General features: G+C 43.9%; 1 protein-coding gene across 4 annotated transcripts in view; it reads right to left on the reverse strand.

Annotated features, from left to right (window-relative positions):
• The window catches only part of SLC39A11 (solute carrier family 39 member 11), a gene marked incomplete at both ends in the record, with an annotated part of 391,992 nt that overhangs the window by 344,840 nt on the left and 31,339 nt on the right, over positions 1 to 15,813 (reverse strand). For all 4 annotated transcript variants that reach the window (XM_080712336.1, XM_080712334.1, XM_080712333.1 and 1 more), the window contains one exon: positions 7 to 165. In XM_080712336.1, coding sequence (XP_080568462.1) covers positions 7 to 165 — 159 coding nt within the window. The remainder of the gene's footprint in view (positions 1 to 6; positions 166 to 15,813) is intronic.

A 15,813-nucleotide genomic window follows, 5' to 3' on the forward strand; every position in this document is an offset into this window, starting at 1 on the left:
ACTCACCAGGGTAGGCATCAGGAGGTCAGCCAGGTAGACGAAAGCAGCGCCAAGCGTGAAGCCCACAGCCACCGGGAAGAAGGCGAAGGCACCGAAGCCCCCAGAGGACGTGGCCATCTCCACCGCGGGCGCCAGGAGAGACCAGTAGGAAGCTGCTAACATGACCTACAGAGACCACAGAGAACAAGAAAGTGTTAAAGCAGCTCAGGAAGCTGAGCTCTGGCTCCAGCCCATCCCTACAATTCCGAGTGGAAGATCTTCAATCCCAGCGAGTGTGGTGGGTACCATCCCAGTCAAAAAGCCATCCCCAGAGCACAGGTGGCTCCTGAAACCAATCTAAAAACCCAATCTGGGGTGGACTAGGTTATCCCATAGACTATGTGACCTAGTCTATAGTCAACTACCCTCTGATTCAATGGTCCTCAAACCAGGGGTGATGCTATTGTCCAGGGGACACTTGAAAATGTCTAGAGACCTTTACAATTGTCACTCTAGGCAGGGGGAAGGGAGGTGGAACTGGTATCTAGTGATGAGAGGTGAATATCCCACAATGCATAGCATGGCCCCTGGCAACAAACAATTATCTGGCCCCCAAAGTCACTAATTATATTGCTAAGAAATCCTGTTCTAATTGAATACTTCTCCAAGACAAACTACTCGTGACTTCATGAGCTCAAGTGCATATTATTATAATACAGCTCTGATTATTATAGAGTTCTTCCTAAATTGAGCTGAAATCTGCCTCCCTGGCCAGGTATGGTGGTGCACACTTGTAATCCCAGCATACAGGAGGCAGAGGCCAGAGGATCATGGTTTATAGACAGCCTCAGCTACTTAGAGAGGCCCTTCCCAACCCAGTGAGACCCTGTTTCAAAAATAAAAGAAAACTAAAAAAAAATAATAATAGGGGTGGGAGTGTAGCTTGGAGGTACAATGGCCCGGGTTCTATCCTTGGTACCAAAAAAGGAAAAAAAATCTGCTTCCCTTCCTTCCATTTTTACCAAAAGCTCATTTTCTGCTCTTTGGAGCCACAAAGAATGTGCCTTTTCTTGGTGATATATGACAGGCTTTGAAGATCACCAGTAACTCAATATCTTATTGGGTTCATCAATTTTCCTATCTCCAGAAAGGGAAAGAGGAACTAATATTTATTGATCACCGACGATTTCCAAAGACCAAAGTTTATGCTTGGTATCATCACAACAACCTCTGGGAGGTGGATGGCGTCATTTTCTGTTGCTTTTTGTAGATAAAGAAATTGGATTTCCAATATGAATAAGGCGGTTCGCTTCTTTTTTTTTTTTTATGGTCAAGTTATTTTTGACAAGGTTTCCAAGAACATTTGGTAAAGTAAATAACAATCTTTTCACTAAATATTGTTAAAAAATAATAATTACATGAAAAATAATTAAATTGGACCCTTACCTAACACCATATAAAAATATTAACTCAAAATAGATAAAAGACCTAAATGTAAATCTTAAGACTATAAACTTTCAGAAGAAAACCTGGGTCGTAAAACTTCACAACATTGAAATTGGCAGTGATTTCCTGGATATGATTCCAAAGGTACAGGCAACAAAAGAATAAACATACAAACCATAAAAAATAAAAAATATTGTACATCCAAAGACAATATAAACAGAATTAAAAGTTACTGATAGAATGGGATAAAATATTTCCAAATGCTATGTCTGAAGGTATATTAACATTTCAAATATAAATCCTAAAAATTTGCAACAATAAAAGCAAACAATACAATTTAGAAATAGGTAAAAGACTAAAATAATGAATCTCCAAAGATTTTTATATGACCAATAAACACATGAATATCACTCATCATTATCATAATATATCTAATCATTAAGGAAATACAAACAAAAACTATAGTGAAATACTACTTCACATTTGTTAGGATGGCTGCTTAACATGAACTACCTTGCTCCAGCCCTTTACCTTGAGTTTGTTACTATCTTTACTTGGAAAGTGTGTTTCTTGTAAGCAGCAGATGGATGAATTCTGGTGTTTAATCCATTTTGCCACTTTATGTCTTTTTACTGGGGAATTGAGGCCATTTACATTCAGTGTGATTATTGAGAGATAACTTTTAATTCCTAACATGTTAAGATTTTATTTCTGTTTGAAATACTGTTTATTCTACTTTGCTTAGTTGTCTGCTGGATGGAAAATCTTGTTTCTCTGGTTCTGGCATGTATTACCTATTTCTTCTTTGCAGTTCATCTCTTTGAGTATTTTCTCTAGTGCTGGTTTTGAAGATATAAATTCCTTCAGTTTCTGTTTGTCATGGAAGCTTCTTATTTCCCCATCTAATTTGATAGATAGTTTTGCTGGGTAGGAAATTTTGGGCTGGAAGTTGTTTTCTTTCAGAGTTTGGCATATGTTACTCCGAGCCCTTCTGGCTCTCATGACTTGGTTTGGGAAGTCTGGAGTGATTCTAATTGGTTTGCCTCTGAATGTCACTTGGCCTTTTGTTTTTGTTGCCTTTAAGATTCTCTGCATGGCTTCTACATTTGTCATTTTGACAATTATGTGGCATGGGGAACCTTTTCTCTGATCCTGTCTAAAGGGAGTTCTATAAGTTTCCTGGACCTGTGTATCGAGCTCTTGCTCTGTTTGGAAAATTTTCTACTATTATTTATTTGAAGAGATTATTGATCCCTTTGGTTTCACCTTCTTTTCCCTCCTCTATTCCAATTATTCTTAGGTTAGCTCTAAAATGGGCCCATATTTCTTCAATGTCAGATTCCTGCTGTCTGATTTTTTTTCTAAGTTATAAATTATGCATTCATTTTTGGAGTGATCATCTTCTAGGAGCAAGATTCTGTTCTCCATGTGGTCTAATTGATTGTTTATAGTTTGAATTGATGCCTTTACTTCAATGATTGCATCCTTTATTTCTTTTAGACACTCTCTAAATTCTTTTCGAAGGTCCTGTATTATTTCTACAGTTATATTCCTGATTTGAACTTCTGGAGATCTCTGAATTTCTGTGTTATCAGGTTCTGATATTATGGGGTTGTGGGCCTTCATTGCTCTATTGTTGTTCCTCTTTCTCATGATTTCAGAAGTTTGTGCCTTCTCTGGGTTCTTCCCCAAGTCACCACAACTTCACTTAGGGTGCTCTGGATCTTGAGTCTGTGGTCATCTCAGCTGCCACTACTCCTTTACTGGGTTGTATCACAAAGTCTCAGACCCAGGGAGTTAATCAAGACTGCACGAGACTGAGGGGGTGCCAAGATAGGCGTTTTCCCATGGGGAGCTGCAACTAGGGTGTGGTATCTTTGCCACCACTACTCTTTCTCTGGGTTGGACTGCAAAATCTCAGACCCAGGGAGATTATCAAAGCTGTACAAGTCCCTGGGGGTACAGTGCTGGGATTTCTCCTTTAGGGGCCGCAATTTCACTTATGGTTATTGTGCGCACTGATCTGGAACTGTCACCATGCCCCCGCTGCTGGCAATATGGTGCCACTGCCACGCCCTCAGCCATGAGGCTGGCATATTTCTTTTCTGGTTTTGAGCTCCATTCTGAGTCCCTGGAAGGCGTGATGAGCTGGGCCACTGGGAGTTTTAGACGTTCTTTGTGCTAAAAGAACTGCTGAATTACACCCGAATGATCCGCAGCTGCTCACGTCAGCTCCTTGTTTACCTTTCCTCTGGAGCCTGGTGCTGTGAGGCAAGATGGCACCAGCGCAGCTCCGCCGCCGCAATGCAGGCTGGTTTCTTTTCTGGTCTCTGGTTGTTCTTCTAGTCTTTTTTTGCTCTGTCTCTTGTGTTCACATTTTTTATTTCTCTGCTGATAGTGTTTTCTGGCTATGAAAAGTGCTGATTTTGTGGCAATGGAGATGGAGTCTTAGCAGGACTCGTAAACACTGCTTTTCTTGGTCGCCATCTTCCCAGAAGTCCTCTCAGTTCGCTTCTTTTTAAATAGGCCCCAAATGGTAGATCCAGGGAACAGACCAAGCAAGACCCCATAATCAACCCAATGAGAGGGGGAAAAAGGAAGGAGGAGAAAAAAATGAGACATGTCTAAAAAAATCTCAGCAGGGCCAATTTCATAAAAGCTTCTCTCTGGCATCGATCAAATTAAACAATCAGCCACGGCTGTTTACTCTATAGATGCTGTGACATCTTCTGGGCTAGGGTACACCCACCACCCATCGCAAGAACATGACAGTCATCACTGACGTGGAAAATGTTGAATGGGTTTCTAAAAATTACTTAATTATGACTTGCCTCAAAAAAAAAAAAACACCTGCTCACCCCTCTCCAAACAACATTCTGAGTGACAGAACCAGGTATTACAGCAGTCACAATCAAGAGCAAATCCGTGCATAAATCCACGAGTTCCCTCTCCCAGCCATCATTCCGATGAAGCCGCTTGCTCTGGACCACATTTCTGCTGGCAAGACTCAGTGCCACCCACAGAAAACTGCATCCCTCTCCGGAAAGAATGAAAGGCCCCCTCTAATCAGAATGGCAGCTGAGGTTCACCAGGTCAACTGTGATTACAGGAGCATCAAAGGAAGCCTGGCGGGGAGGGCGCCTCCTCCCCCGTGCAGCCTATTCCATCCCTCTTTTAGGATCTCCAGCACAGAGGACCTATGCAGGGCCACAGAGATGAAGAAATCCTCCTTTCTCTTCTTAAATTTGACCTGTCCAGTAACTTCTCTCCTTGTGTATTTCAGGGCCCCCTCTCCAGTCCCATCTTTGACAGCATCTAAAACCACATGATCCAGGTAGAGCCACTGGGCTTGCCCTCTGTCCCCTCCTCGTGCCCTGTCTTGTGATGAGGAGACACGGTGTCCTCATCAGCATATCCAATGTCCTTCCCCAGCCTCTGAGCTCATCCCCTTTATAACACTTTATAACGCAAGCCTGGCATCTTCCGTTCCATTTCCCTTCCATCCCTCTGTGTGGCTGGGTACCAAGATTTTCTTCCACCCTTACATGTGAGAGACACGCAAAGTTCTCATGGACAAGCTATTTGACATGAAGCAGAAATGTGCCTCTGGGAGCAGGAGATGTGTTGGAATCTGGATTGCCTGCGATGGAAAAGCACCCCCAAGGACAGAGGTGACACCCCCATGTGCTCTCTCTTACCAGTCAAACCTGGGACCCAAGTGGAGTTCCTTAATTTCTTTTCCTAGCCAGCCCTCTTGTCTCACACACACACTGAAAGATGATCAAAGAACCATCTGTGAATTGCTCTGTGTGGTCAGTCTTAAATGACAGCAGGACCCAAGGAGAGGTACTAAAAGGGCAGGTGGTGCACACCTGTAATCCCAGAGATTTGGGAGGCTGAGGCGAGAGGATTTCAAGTTCAAAACCAGCCTTAGCGAGTTAGGGAGAGCCTGTCTCAAAATCTAAAAAAATAATAAATTTGGGTGTGGTGGCACATGCCTATAATCCCAGTACTTGGAGAGGCTGAAGGAGGATGGCAGGTTCGAGACCAGCCTCAGTAACCTAGTGAGACTTTGCTTTGAAACAAAAAATAAAAGGAGTTAGGGGTATAGCTATGGGGTAGAATGCCCCTAGGTTCAATCCCCAGCAACACACACACACACACACACACACACACACACACACACACACACACGAGTAAAGGTTCAATCCCCAGTAATAGTAATAAAAAAGCATGTGGGGTAGACAAGATGAGCACATTCTAATGCCCCCAAACCTATGACTATTTCATCTTACATAGCAAAAGGGGCTCTGCTGGTGTGTTCAAATCAGGGGCCTTGCGATAGGGAGATTGTCGTGGATCATGTACTAGAGTGGGCCAGTGTCACCCGAGGGCTTCTGCAGAGGGAGTGGGACGGGCTAGAGGAGAAGGAAGATGTGATGATAAAGCAGAGGTTTGATCCCATTTACATAAAATATCCAAAGCCGAGCCTGGTAGCACACGCCTGTAATCCTAGTATGTGGAGGCTGAAACAGGAGGATCATAGGTTTGAAGACAGCCTCGGCAAGTAATGAGACTCTCATCAACCTTGTGAGACCCTGTTTCAAAATGAAAATTTTTAAAAAATAGAGCTAAGTGTGGTGGCGCATGCTTGTAACCCCAGTACTTGGGAGACTAAGACAGGAAGAGCACAGGTTCAAAGACAGTCTCAGCACTTAGTGAGGCCCTCCACATCTTAGTGAGACCCCGTTTTGAACTAAAAATTTAAAAATATAGGGCTGGGGGCCGGGTGCAGTGGAACACACTTGTAATCCCAGTACTTGGTGGGGTTTTTGTGTGTGTGTGTGTGTGGTGCTGGGAATGGAACCCAGGGCCATTTGACCTCCGAGCTATACCCCCAGCCCTATTTTGTATTCTTTATTTTGAAACAGGGTCTCACTGACTTGCAAACGACCTCACTAAGTAGCTGAGGTTGTCCAAGAATGCGGATGCTCCTGTCTCAGCCTCCCTAATGCTGGGATTACAAGCGTGCGCTACCACGCCTGGCCTTGTAATCCTGGTACTTGGGAGGCTGAGACAGGAGGTTTGCAGTTCAAGGACAGTCTCAACTACTCAGTGAGGCCCTCTGCAACTTAGTGAGACACTGTTTCAAAATAAAGAATAATTTTTTAAAAAATAGAGCTTGGGGTGAAGATGGGAGGAGAATGCCCCTGGGTTCCATCCCCAGTACCACATACAAACTTAGTGGTTGGTGGGGTAGTGGGAGCAGGAAAAAGGGGACTAACCCCTTCCTGGGTATAGAGCATCCTTTGGGTGTGATGAGGATGTTTGGGAGTAAATAGAAGTAATGTTTACATGACATTGCAAATGTTCTAAACATCACCGAACTGTAAACTTTAAAATGATTCATTTCATAGTATATGAATTTCATTCTCGATTAAAAAATGGGGGGGTGAGGTTGGCTTATCCAGCTGTGAGGGCCTAATCTTGGGCTACTTCTCCCAGCCGTGTGCTGCACGCTCCAGTCCCCTCCCCTGTGCCCAACACCTTCATCTGTGACAAGGCCAAAAGCCCAGGACCATCTCAGGTCCCCTCTTTTCCAAGCATCCCCAACCCTTTACCAGAGTGCACCTGTACAATAGGAAAAGATGCAGGATTCTTTTTTCTTTTCTTTTTTTTTTTTTATTGTCGTACTAAGGACCAAAACCAGGGGCATTCTAACCCTGAGCTGCACCCTCAGCCCTATTCACCTATTCATCTATCTATTCATTTATCTATTTATTTGAAACAGGATCTCCCAAAGCTGCAGAGGGCCTCACTAAGTAACTGAAGCTGGCCATGTGCACCTGCGATCTCCCTGTCTCTGATCCCCAAGTCCTGGGGTGACAGGTGTGCACCACCACGCCCGGCAAAATGCGGGACTTAGACTCAGGTCCGAGTGTGGATCCTGGCTCTGCTGCTTGCTGATGGGGTGGCCTAGGAAGGACTGAATGCTCCACAGCTCAGCTTGGTCAACTGGCTCTACTGAACGTCAGCATCGCAGGAGGCCACGCTGCTACCCTGCGGGCTCAGGGAGTGGGCGGTGAATCGGCGCCCATCTGACACCCCCCCACACACACATGCCTTGACTGGACACCCTCTTCCTTACACCCATCTTGCTCAGCTCCTCTCTCTCAGCTCTTTTCTCGATGCCCAGGGTCGGGGACCACTTGGGGCAGCTCTGTATGCCAGCGCCGCCCAGCAGTCATCTTGAATCCAGCCGCTGTATGGCATTTGCTGCCTAAATGAAGTCTCTGTCATCCTTGCTAATGAAGAGGGCTCACGGGGGCGGAGACGTCAGTACACGTGATCGGGAAGTAATTCAACATTTGGTTTTGTTATTTAGTCTATTGCCTAAATCTTAAAAAAACTTTTTTTTTTTTTTTTGGTGGTACTGGGGTTCCTGGAAACCTTTCTACCTCTGGGCTACACTCCCAGACCTTTTATATATATATATATATATATATATATATATATATATATATATATTTTTTTTTTTTTTATTTGGAAACAGGGTCTCCTAGGCCAGCACGGCTGGCTTCGAACCTGCACCATCCTCCTGTCTCTGCCTCCCAAGCGCGGGGATTACAAGCGTGCGCCACCACGCCTGGCTTAAAAAGATTTTCACTTTCCAAATTAAGTTCTAGGCTGGCACACGCTCAGATGCCCCTACTCCCCTGACAAACTCTGGCTGAGTGATGGTTAAAGGAGGGGGTTTCTCATGGGTGTGGAAAGAGGTCGATGGAGAACTTCCAAACTCTGAGGCTCGTCCGCTGACTGTCCTACTGATGGGATCACGGGCTCTTTCCGTGTTGAAGGGGACTTCAGGAGAGAACAACGTTCTCATGCTTCATTTAACACATGGAAAACCCAATCCCAAGGAGACACAGTGGCTTTTCCAAAGCCCCAGAGCTCATTGTTACCACCCAGGGCCCCCTCCTGGATCAGATTAGCACCATCCTCTAACCCTCCCCAGACCCAGAGGCTTTTGAGAATTTATGGAAGGGAAGAAAGAACAGATTCACTGTCTCCCCTCATCAGGCAGACCGTCCCAGAACCAAAGTGTAGGATGAAATCAGAATGACCATCAAAAAGACAAAGCCAAGAGTGGTGATACACGCCTGTAGTCTCAGTACTCGGGAGGCGGAGGCGGGAGGATCCCAGGCTCGAGACCCTGTTTCAAATTATTTTTATTTATTTATTTATTTTTGTGGTACTGGGGGGTGGAACCCAGGGGCTTTCTACCTCCGGGCTATACTCCCAAACCATATTTTTTTATTTTATTTGGAAACAGGGTCTCACTAAGTTGCTGAGAGCCTCACTAAGTAGCTGAGGCTGGCTTCGAACCTGTGCGATCCTCCTGTCTCAGCCTCCCAAGCGCTGGGATTTCAAGCGTGCGCCACCACGCCCGGCTCTATTTTTTTTTTTAAAGGGATAAGGGTGTAGATCACAGGAAGAACACCCCTGGGTTCAATCCCCAGTTCCATGAAAAAGAAAAAGAGATGAGTATTGGCAAAGGTGTAATAAAAAGGAACCACACTGTTGGTAGGAGTGTGATTTTGTACACTCATGGAAGACAATATGTAGATTGCCCCAAAAATTAAAAAAAAAAAAGAACTACCATATGATCCAGCAATCCCACTACTGGGTATATATCCAGAGGAAACACAATCAGCGTGTCAGAAGACTACCGCGCTTTCGTGTTTATTGTAGCACTATTCTCAGCAGTTAAGATATGCAATCAACCTAAGTGCTCAGCGGCGGATGAACGGATAAAGAAAATAAAGTGTATGTAACACAACGGAATACTAGTCGGCTGTTAAAAAGAATGAACTCTTTCCCATGTCAACAACACGGATGAAACTGGATGACATTAACTTATGCAAAATAACCCAGAGAGAGAGAGAGAGAGATCTAAGAATGCTGTTCTCAGAGAGGCAGAAAATAGATCTATGGTTACCAGACACAGGAGAGAGGAGCAGGGGGGGGGGACATGGGGAGGGGCTGGTCAACAGATACACAGTTGGCGCTGGATAGGAAGAATCAGTTCTGAAGCTCTATTACACACTAGGATGAACATCCTTAATAATGTGCATTCAAAACAGCTAGAAGAGGGGCTTTCAAAGTCTCACAAGGAAATGAATATTTAAGGTGATCAATATGTTAACTACTCTGATTTTCTCATTGCAGAAAGTAATACACTGTATCCCATGAAATATACAATATTATCGTGTGTGTGTGTGTGTGTGTGTGTGTGTGTGTGTGTGTGTGTTATTGGGGATTGAACCCAGGGACATTCTACTTCTGAGATTTATCCCCAGCCCCTTTTTTTTTTTTTTTTTTTTTGGTGGTACTGGGGTTCCTGGAAGCCCTTCTACCTCCGGGCTACACTCCCAGACCTATTTTTTTATACTTTTTTATTTGGAAACAGGGTCTCCTAAGCCAGCGCGCGCGGCTGGCTTCGAACATGTGCAATCCTCCTGTCTCTGCCTCCCAAGCGCGGGGATTACAAGCGTGCGCCACCACGCCCGGCGCCCCTTTTATTTTTTATTTTGAAATAAGTTTTCCGCTCAGTTGCTTGAGAGTCTAAGTCTCTGAGGCTGATTTTGAACCTGCACTCATCCTGCCTCAGCCTTCCAGGTACTGGGATTGCAGGCATACACCATCATGCCTGGCTGCTCACGTGTCAATTTTTTAAAAATAAAAATAAGCCAGGTAGCGCGCATATCTGTAATCCCAGTTATCTGCGAGGCTGAAACAGGAGGATCTTGAGTTGGGAGCCAGCCTGGGCAACTCCCACACAACTAAAAAAAAAAAATTTAATATTACATAAAAATAAATTCAAAAAATTAAGTCTGGGATGAATCCCTTTTAGCAGTAACTGAACAAACACTCTTGATCATGTGAGCATTCACCGATGTTACAATTTAAGCTACTCCAAGAAAACCCAGAACTGGAAAATGTTGGCAACTAATAAACAGTGGTAATGAGCCTGTTAAACGCTTGCCTCTGGAAGACAGATCGGACCTCTATTAATAGCTCCTGGCTGACTTAGAAGTAGGTACGGGAACAAGCAATTAAGTCATTCGTGGTAGGCTCTCCTTTAGCACAGCCAAAACTCGAGATTCCAAAACAAAACACGCACACTATCATTAATGATACTAATAACCATGGTTGGGGGAAGATTGTGGGAGATTATTGCAGCTGAGAGGCATAGGCCGGGCAAGCAAGACTTGAAGCCAAGAGTTCCAGGGTTTGTTCTGTGGGATCAGCAAAGTGATGGGCCTGGGGCTTCACTACCTGGTAGTCAGAGGGACAGAGAGATTTACCTCCTGCAAACCTACAGCCTCTTCTCTGGGGTTCAGAGCGGTTCAGTAGTTCACCCAAGGACACCCAACTAGAAGTGACCAAGCTGAGATTTGACTTGACTCCAAAACCATGCTCCTACCTCTTGGGCATTTGAAATTCTTTTGGTGGTTGTTTTTTTTTTTTTTAACAGATAAATAAATTTTATTTGTAGTTATTGTGTATTTCAAAACAGTGTGGGAAAGATTAATCATTAAATAAAACTGCAACAACTGGCTAGCCAGTTGAATAATAATCAAGACTCCAGCTTTTGTAATTTCACTAAAACAAAGTAAATAAATGTATAAACGATGTTGGGGGGATTCTTTTTTGTTACTTTAAGCTTTTTTGAAAATCATACTATGCACAATGGTATCTAGTCAGAGAATAATTTATCTCTACTAACTTTCAAATATCTACCATGCTCATGTGGAATTCCTAGTCCCCTTGGGAACGCCACAAAGTAGGGCTGTAGAACTTCCATTTCAACAGGGCCGATGGAATGTAAGCTGCTCGCTACCAAATTCCTGCTGCAGTGAAATTATTCTCACAGGCGTGGAAGGAAAGAGATAAGAAAGACCCAACGAGGTATAAGAACAACAGGGGAGAGGAGTTGGTAGCCACAGTATCTTAGAGCTTGAAGAGAGAGGCAGGCAAACACTGAGACACCCTGAGAAGACTAACACCTAGAAGTGGGGGAGAAGACTCAGAGGCAGATAAGCAACCATCCCACCAGACACCCGGGGACTCCAGGCCCAGCCAAGGGAGAAGGTATCATGTTGAAAACAGGAAGAGAAAGCGATTGTCTTCATGCTGGAACAGAGGCACCTGGCATCCTCCCACATCCTTGTCCCAGTTTCAGAAAGGAAATTCAGTAGGGTAAAGAATCTGTATACAAAAACCGCCATCTTCAAAAAGGTCTCTGCATGATAACCTAACACCCGCCCGAACTGTGTGTTTCTGTCGAGGGCTTCTAAATCACAACCTTGCCGGGCGTGGTGGCGCACACTTGTAATCCCCGTGCTTGGGAGGCGGAGACAGGAGGATCGCGCAGGTTTGAAGCCAGCCGCGCGCGGTGGCTTAGGAGACCCTGTTTCCAAATAAAAATGTAAAAATAGGTCTGGGAGTGTAGCCCGGAGGTAGAAGGGCTTCCAGGAACCCCAGTACCACCAAAAAATAAAAAATAAAAAAAAAAATAAATCACAACCTTAATGCCAGAAGGCTGGCGTTGAGGCTGGAGGAAACATTTTAAATCAGCAGATATTTGCCAGCTCCTTCTGTTGCCTAAAAGCAAAACCCCATTTCCCTTCTGTAGTTCTCAAAAGCTAACTAAGTCAATAGTATGATTCTTGTTCTCCAAATACCATACCACAGGGACCCATACTTTATTAGGCTATTAATTTCCCTCTGGTGTCAGAGGTACCTGCACAGAATAATCAAAAACAATCAGGTAAACACCGAGCCCACAGCAGGCAAATCTTTTCATTTCTGTTTAAGTGCTCATCTTGGAACAATTTCAGCTCTCGAAATAGAAGTGAATTTATGAAGAGTTTCTCAAGGGACACATCAGCATACTCTGGTATGATGGGTGCAGTTAAGCATTCCCTTTATTATCATTATGATAGTTTAAATACTGAAAGAAAATCTGAGCCGTGAAACGAAATTTCCCTCTTAATAAAAAAGGGGCTAGAGAAAATGACTGCACCTAGTTCATTACAAGGCACTGAATAGCAGTATCAACTATTCACACCTCTAAGATAGACGCGTGAAATCTAGAGAAGACAGGAACACAAAATTCCAAATAAAAACGCATGGCTCAGGACCCGCTACAGAGTAGGTCCTCCATAAACATGTGTCGCAGGAAACAAACATGTACTCTAACCTCCAGACAGCTGCTGTATAATTAAACAGTAGGCACAAACTCTCAATCCATACAAGTCAAGGCAGCGATTACTCCCAAAATACAGAAGTCAAGTAATGTCTCTAAGTTCTGTCTCCAAATCAGATATAAGATTAATTTTTAAAAGTCACTTAACTGAGCCAAACGCAGTAGCACACGGTATTTGGAGGCTGAGACAGGAGGACTGCAGGCTCGAGGCCTGCCTCAGCAACTTAACGAGACCCTGTTTCAAATTAATTAAAAAAAAAAAAGAGGCTGGTGTTGTTGGCTCAGAGGTAGAATGCCCCTCGATTAAATCCCCAGTACAAAAAAATAAAGTCAATCAATTAGACCCCAGGTTCCTACTGTATCAGCACAGTGGCATGAAGGCTGAGACAGAAGGATCTCAGGTACAAAGACAGCCTCAGCAATGCAGTGAGACTCTCGGCGCTTACAAAACAAAAAACAAAAAAAAACCAAAAACCTTTCAAATGGAGACTAGAGGTATAGCTTGGAGATAGAATGCTCCTAGGTTTAATTCCTAGTACCACTCACACAATAAATAATAAATAAGTAAATAAGTAAATGTATACGTACATACATACTTACATACATAAATGCATACATAAATAAATGTCAATAAACAAGCACCTAGCCAGTGACTGTTATGTAGAAAACATTATGCTAGACCCTGGGGGCTGAAAGGGAGAATAAAAGCCCCCAAATAGATCTTGGCTCAGACGTCCAGGAGCAGGCTACCACCCATTTTAAGAAAGACTACAGAACACATCTGAAAGGCTACATGGGGAAGGCATCTGATATTATAAATGAGAAAAGTCTGCAGTCATTGTAAGAAAGGAGACACCAAGATTGCATATTTTTTAAAAGAAGCTTAACATGAAAGAGAGCGTCTAAGGGGCTCTGGAAGGCCTGACAGGTTTGGAGGAAGATCAGAGTGGGAAGGGCCTGGAAGGTGTCTATTGGAGGAGGAGCAGAGTGGGCGGAGCGTGGGAGTTGTCTAGTGTAGTCCTGGCTGGAAAAGAGGCTGTGTGTTGGGACTTCATGACATCCCTGGGCACAATTACGGAGCCAGGCAGAATGGGCTAGACTTCATACAACGGTGAGCATTTCCAGCTTCAGGTGCACAGTTTAATTGACTGGAATTTCTAAAATACAGATGCTGGCGCCTCACCGCAACCGATCAAAACGGATTTACCACAGGGGCTGGGTATGGTGTTTCAAAGGCCCACAGGTGATGCCCAAGAAGATCAGTCAGGGCTGAGCACGAGGGACTTTTGAGTGGGGGCAGTGGAGACGCTGTAGAAGAATAACTGGCATTAGAAAGAGGGACTGGTTTAAGGGGGTAGTTTGGAAAACAACGGGCCGGCTGCTGGGCTCTGGACGTAATCCAGATGTGCAGAGGGAGAGAGATGAGGATGGGGAAGAGATGTGCATGGAAGCCCCAGAACGAGCTCAGCCGTGTCCGTGCCACACTGAAGTGTTGATCAGGAACACAGGCCGGGCGGCCCATGAATTCTGCCCTGAGTCAGCTTTCAAATCTGGCACGCCGGTTATTAGTCATGTCTCAGCATGAATCAAATTCATATGGGAGCTATATCTGTACATAATTTGATTTTATCAAGAAGCCTTCATAATATATCAACTTCATGTCATTTTATAGAATAAAACCTAAGGGCTCAAATTTATAATCAATTACATTCAGCTTCGATTACAGTTATTAATTGTCCCAGACTTGCTTGAAAGACCCTTTCTTAACAATACCTACCCAGTGTGAGTGATAGGCAGGAGCTTGGTTTACATTCTCCAAACTAGGAAAGAATGTGTTTGCTTAACACACACACATACACACACACACACACGCGCACGCGCGTGCGCGCGCGCACGTGCACAATCTAGCCTTTGACTCAATTAATTCCTCTCTTAGATATTTGCCCAAGAGAAAGAAAACATAGGTCTGCAAGAAGACTTACACAAGAAGGTTCACAATCAAATTTACTCACAGTCGCCCTAAACAGGAAACAACCTGAAGGTCCAACACCAGGGGGAATTGTATAAACACACTATATTTATGAGATAAAATAACCTTTACCAATAAAAAGGCACAAACTATTGATATCACAGCCATACTGGATGGCTCTCAATATCATATTTAGTGAAAGAAGGCAGATAACATATGACATACACACAAATTTAAAAAAACAATTATATGATCCTGCTTAAGCTCAAGAATACACACTACTACTAAGGTGGGAGTCATCAGTGGTTGCCCAGGAGGAGGGGTAGAAATGACACAGGAAACGGAAGCTCTCCCCTAAAATATCACAAATACTCTCTATCTCACTTTGGATGGTGGCTATGCAGGCGTATACAGTTGTCCAAAACTCTTTAGGCTGACATTTGGCGATCTGAGTGTATTATTTTATGTAAATTAAGTCCATTAAGTCTTAGAAAGGCTGCAAGCACCCCAGATTCTGACGGATCACCTTTGCTCATGGATATCATGTTACAGGGATCTAAAATGGTCCCTCTTGGATAGTCTTGGACCATCCAATATAATCTCTAAATAACTGACAAGGTCCAGGATCAGAACTGAGGATCAAACTATTCTTGGGCCCTAAGTACCAGCAGTCACCCCCAAGAGGACCTCAGTCCTCAGCAGTCAAACTAGGTCCTTCCTGGTGACCAAATTACATTTCTTAAAGCAAAGATATCACCCAAGACTTATATGGGCTTCAAATTTACCAACAACCTAATTCTAACTCTTGTGCCATAAAAATGAAACTAAGAAAGTTATTCCCTATGCCCAGTCCTGCTCTTAATCTAAGTTCCTGTTTCCAAGAGCAACTCCACAAACATTCACAACAACTACTAGTTCAGTCAGCAGTCTCTCTGCTGCAGTGAAAAATACCTGATGACCACAGCTTAGAAGAAGGAAGACTTATTTGGAGGCTTATCATTCTTGAAGTTTCGGTCCATGTTACGCTGGGCCACGTGAGCTTAGAGCATAGCAGCAAAATGCAGAAAGAGAAAGGAATCCGTGGACATATATATTTCCAAGACCACACCCCAATGACCTGCCTCCCCTAGCAATGCCCCACCTGCCT

The sequence above is a fragment of the Muscardinus avellanarius genome (genome assembly GCF_963383645.1).
Source record: "Muscardinus avellanarius genome assembly, chromosome: 16".
Classification (NCBI taxonomy): domain Eukaryota; kingdom Metazoa; phylum Chordata; class Mammalia; order Rodentia; family Gliridae; genus Muscardinus; species Muscardinus avellanarius.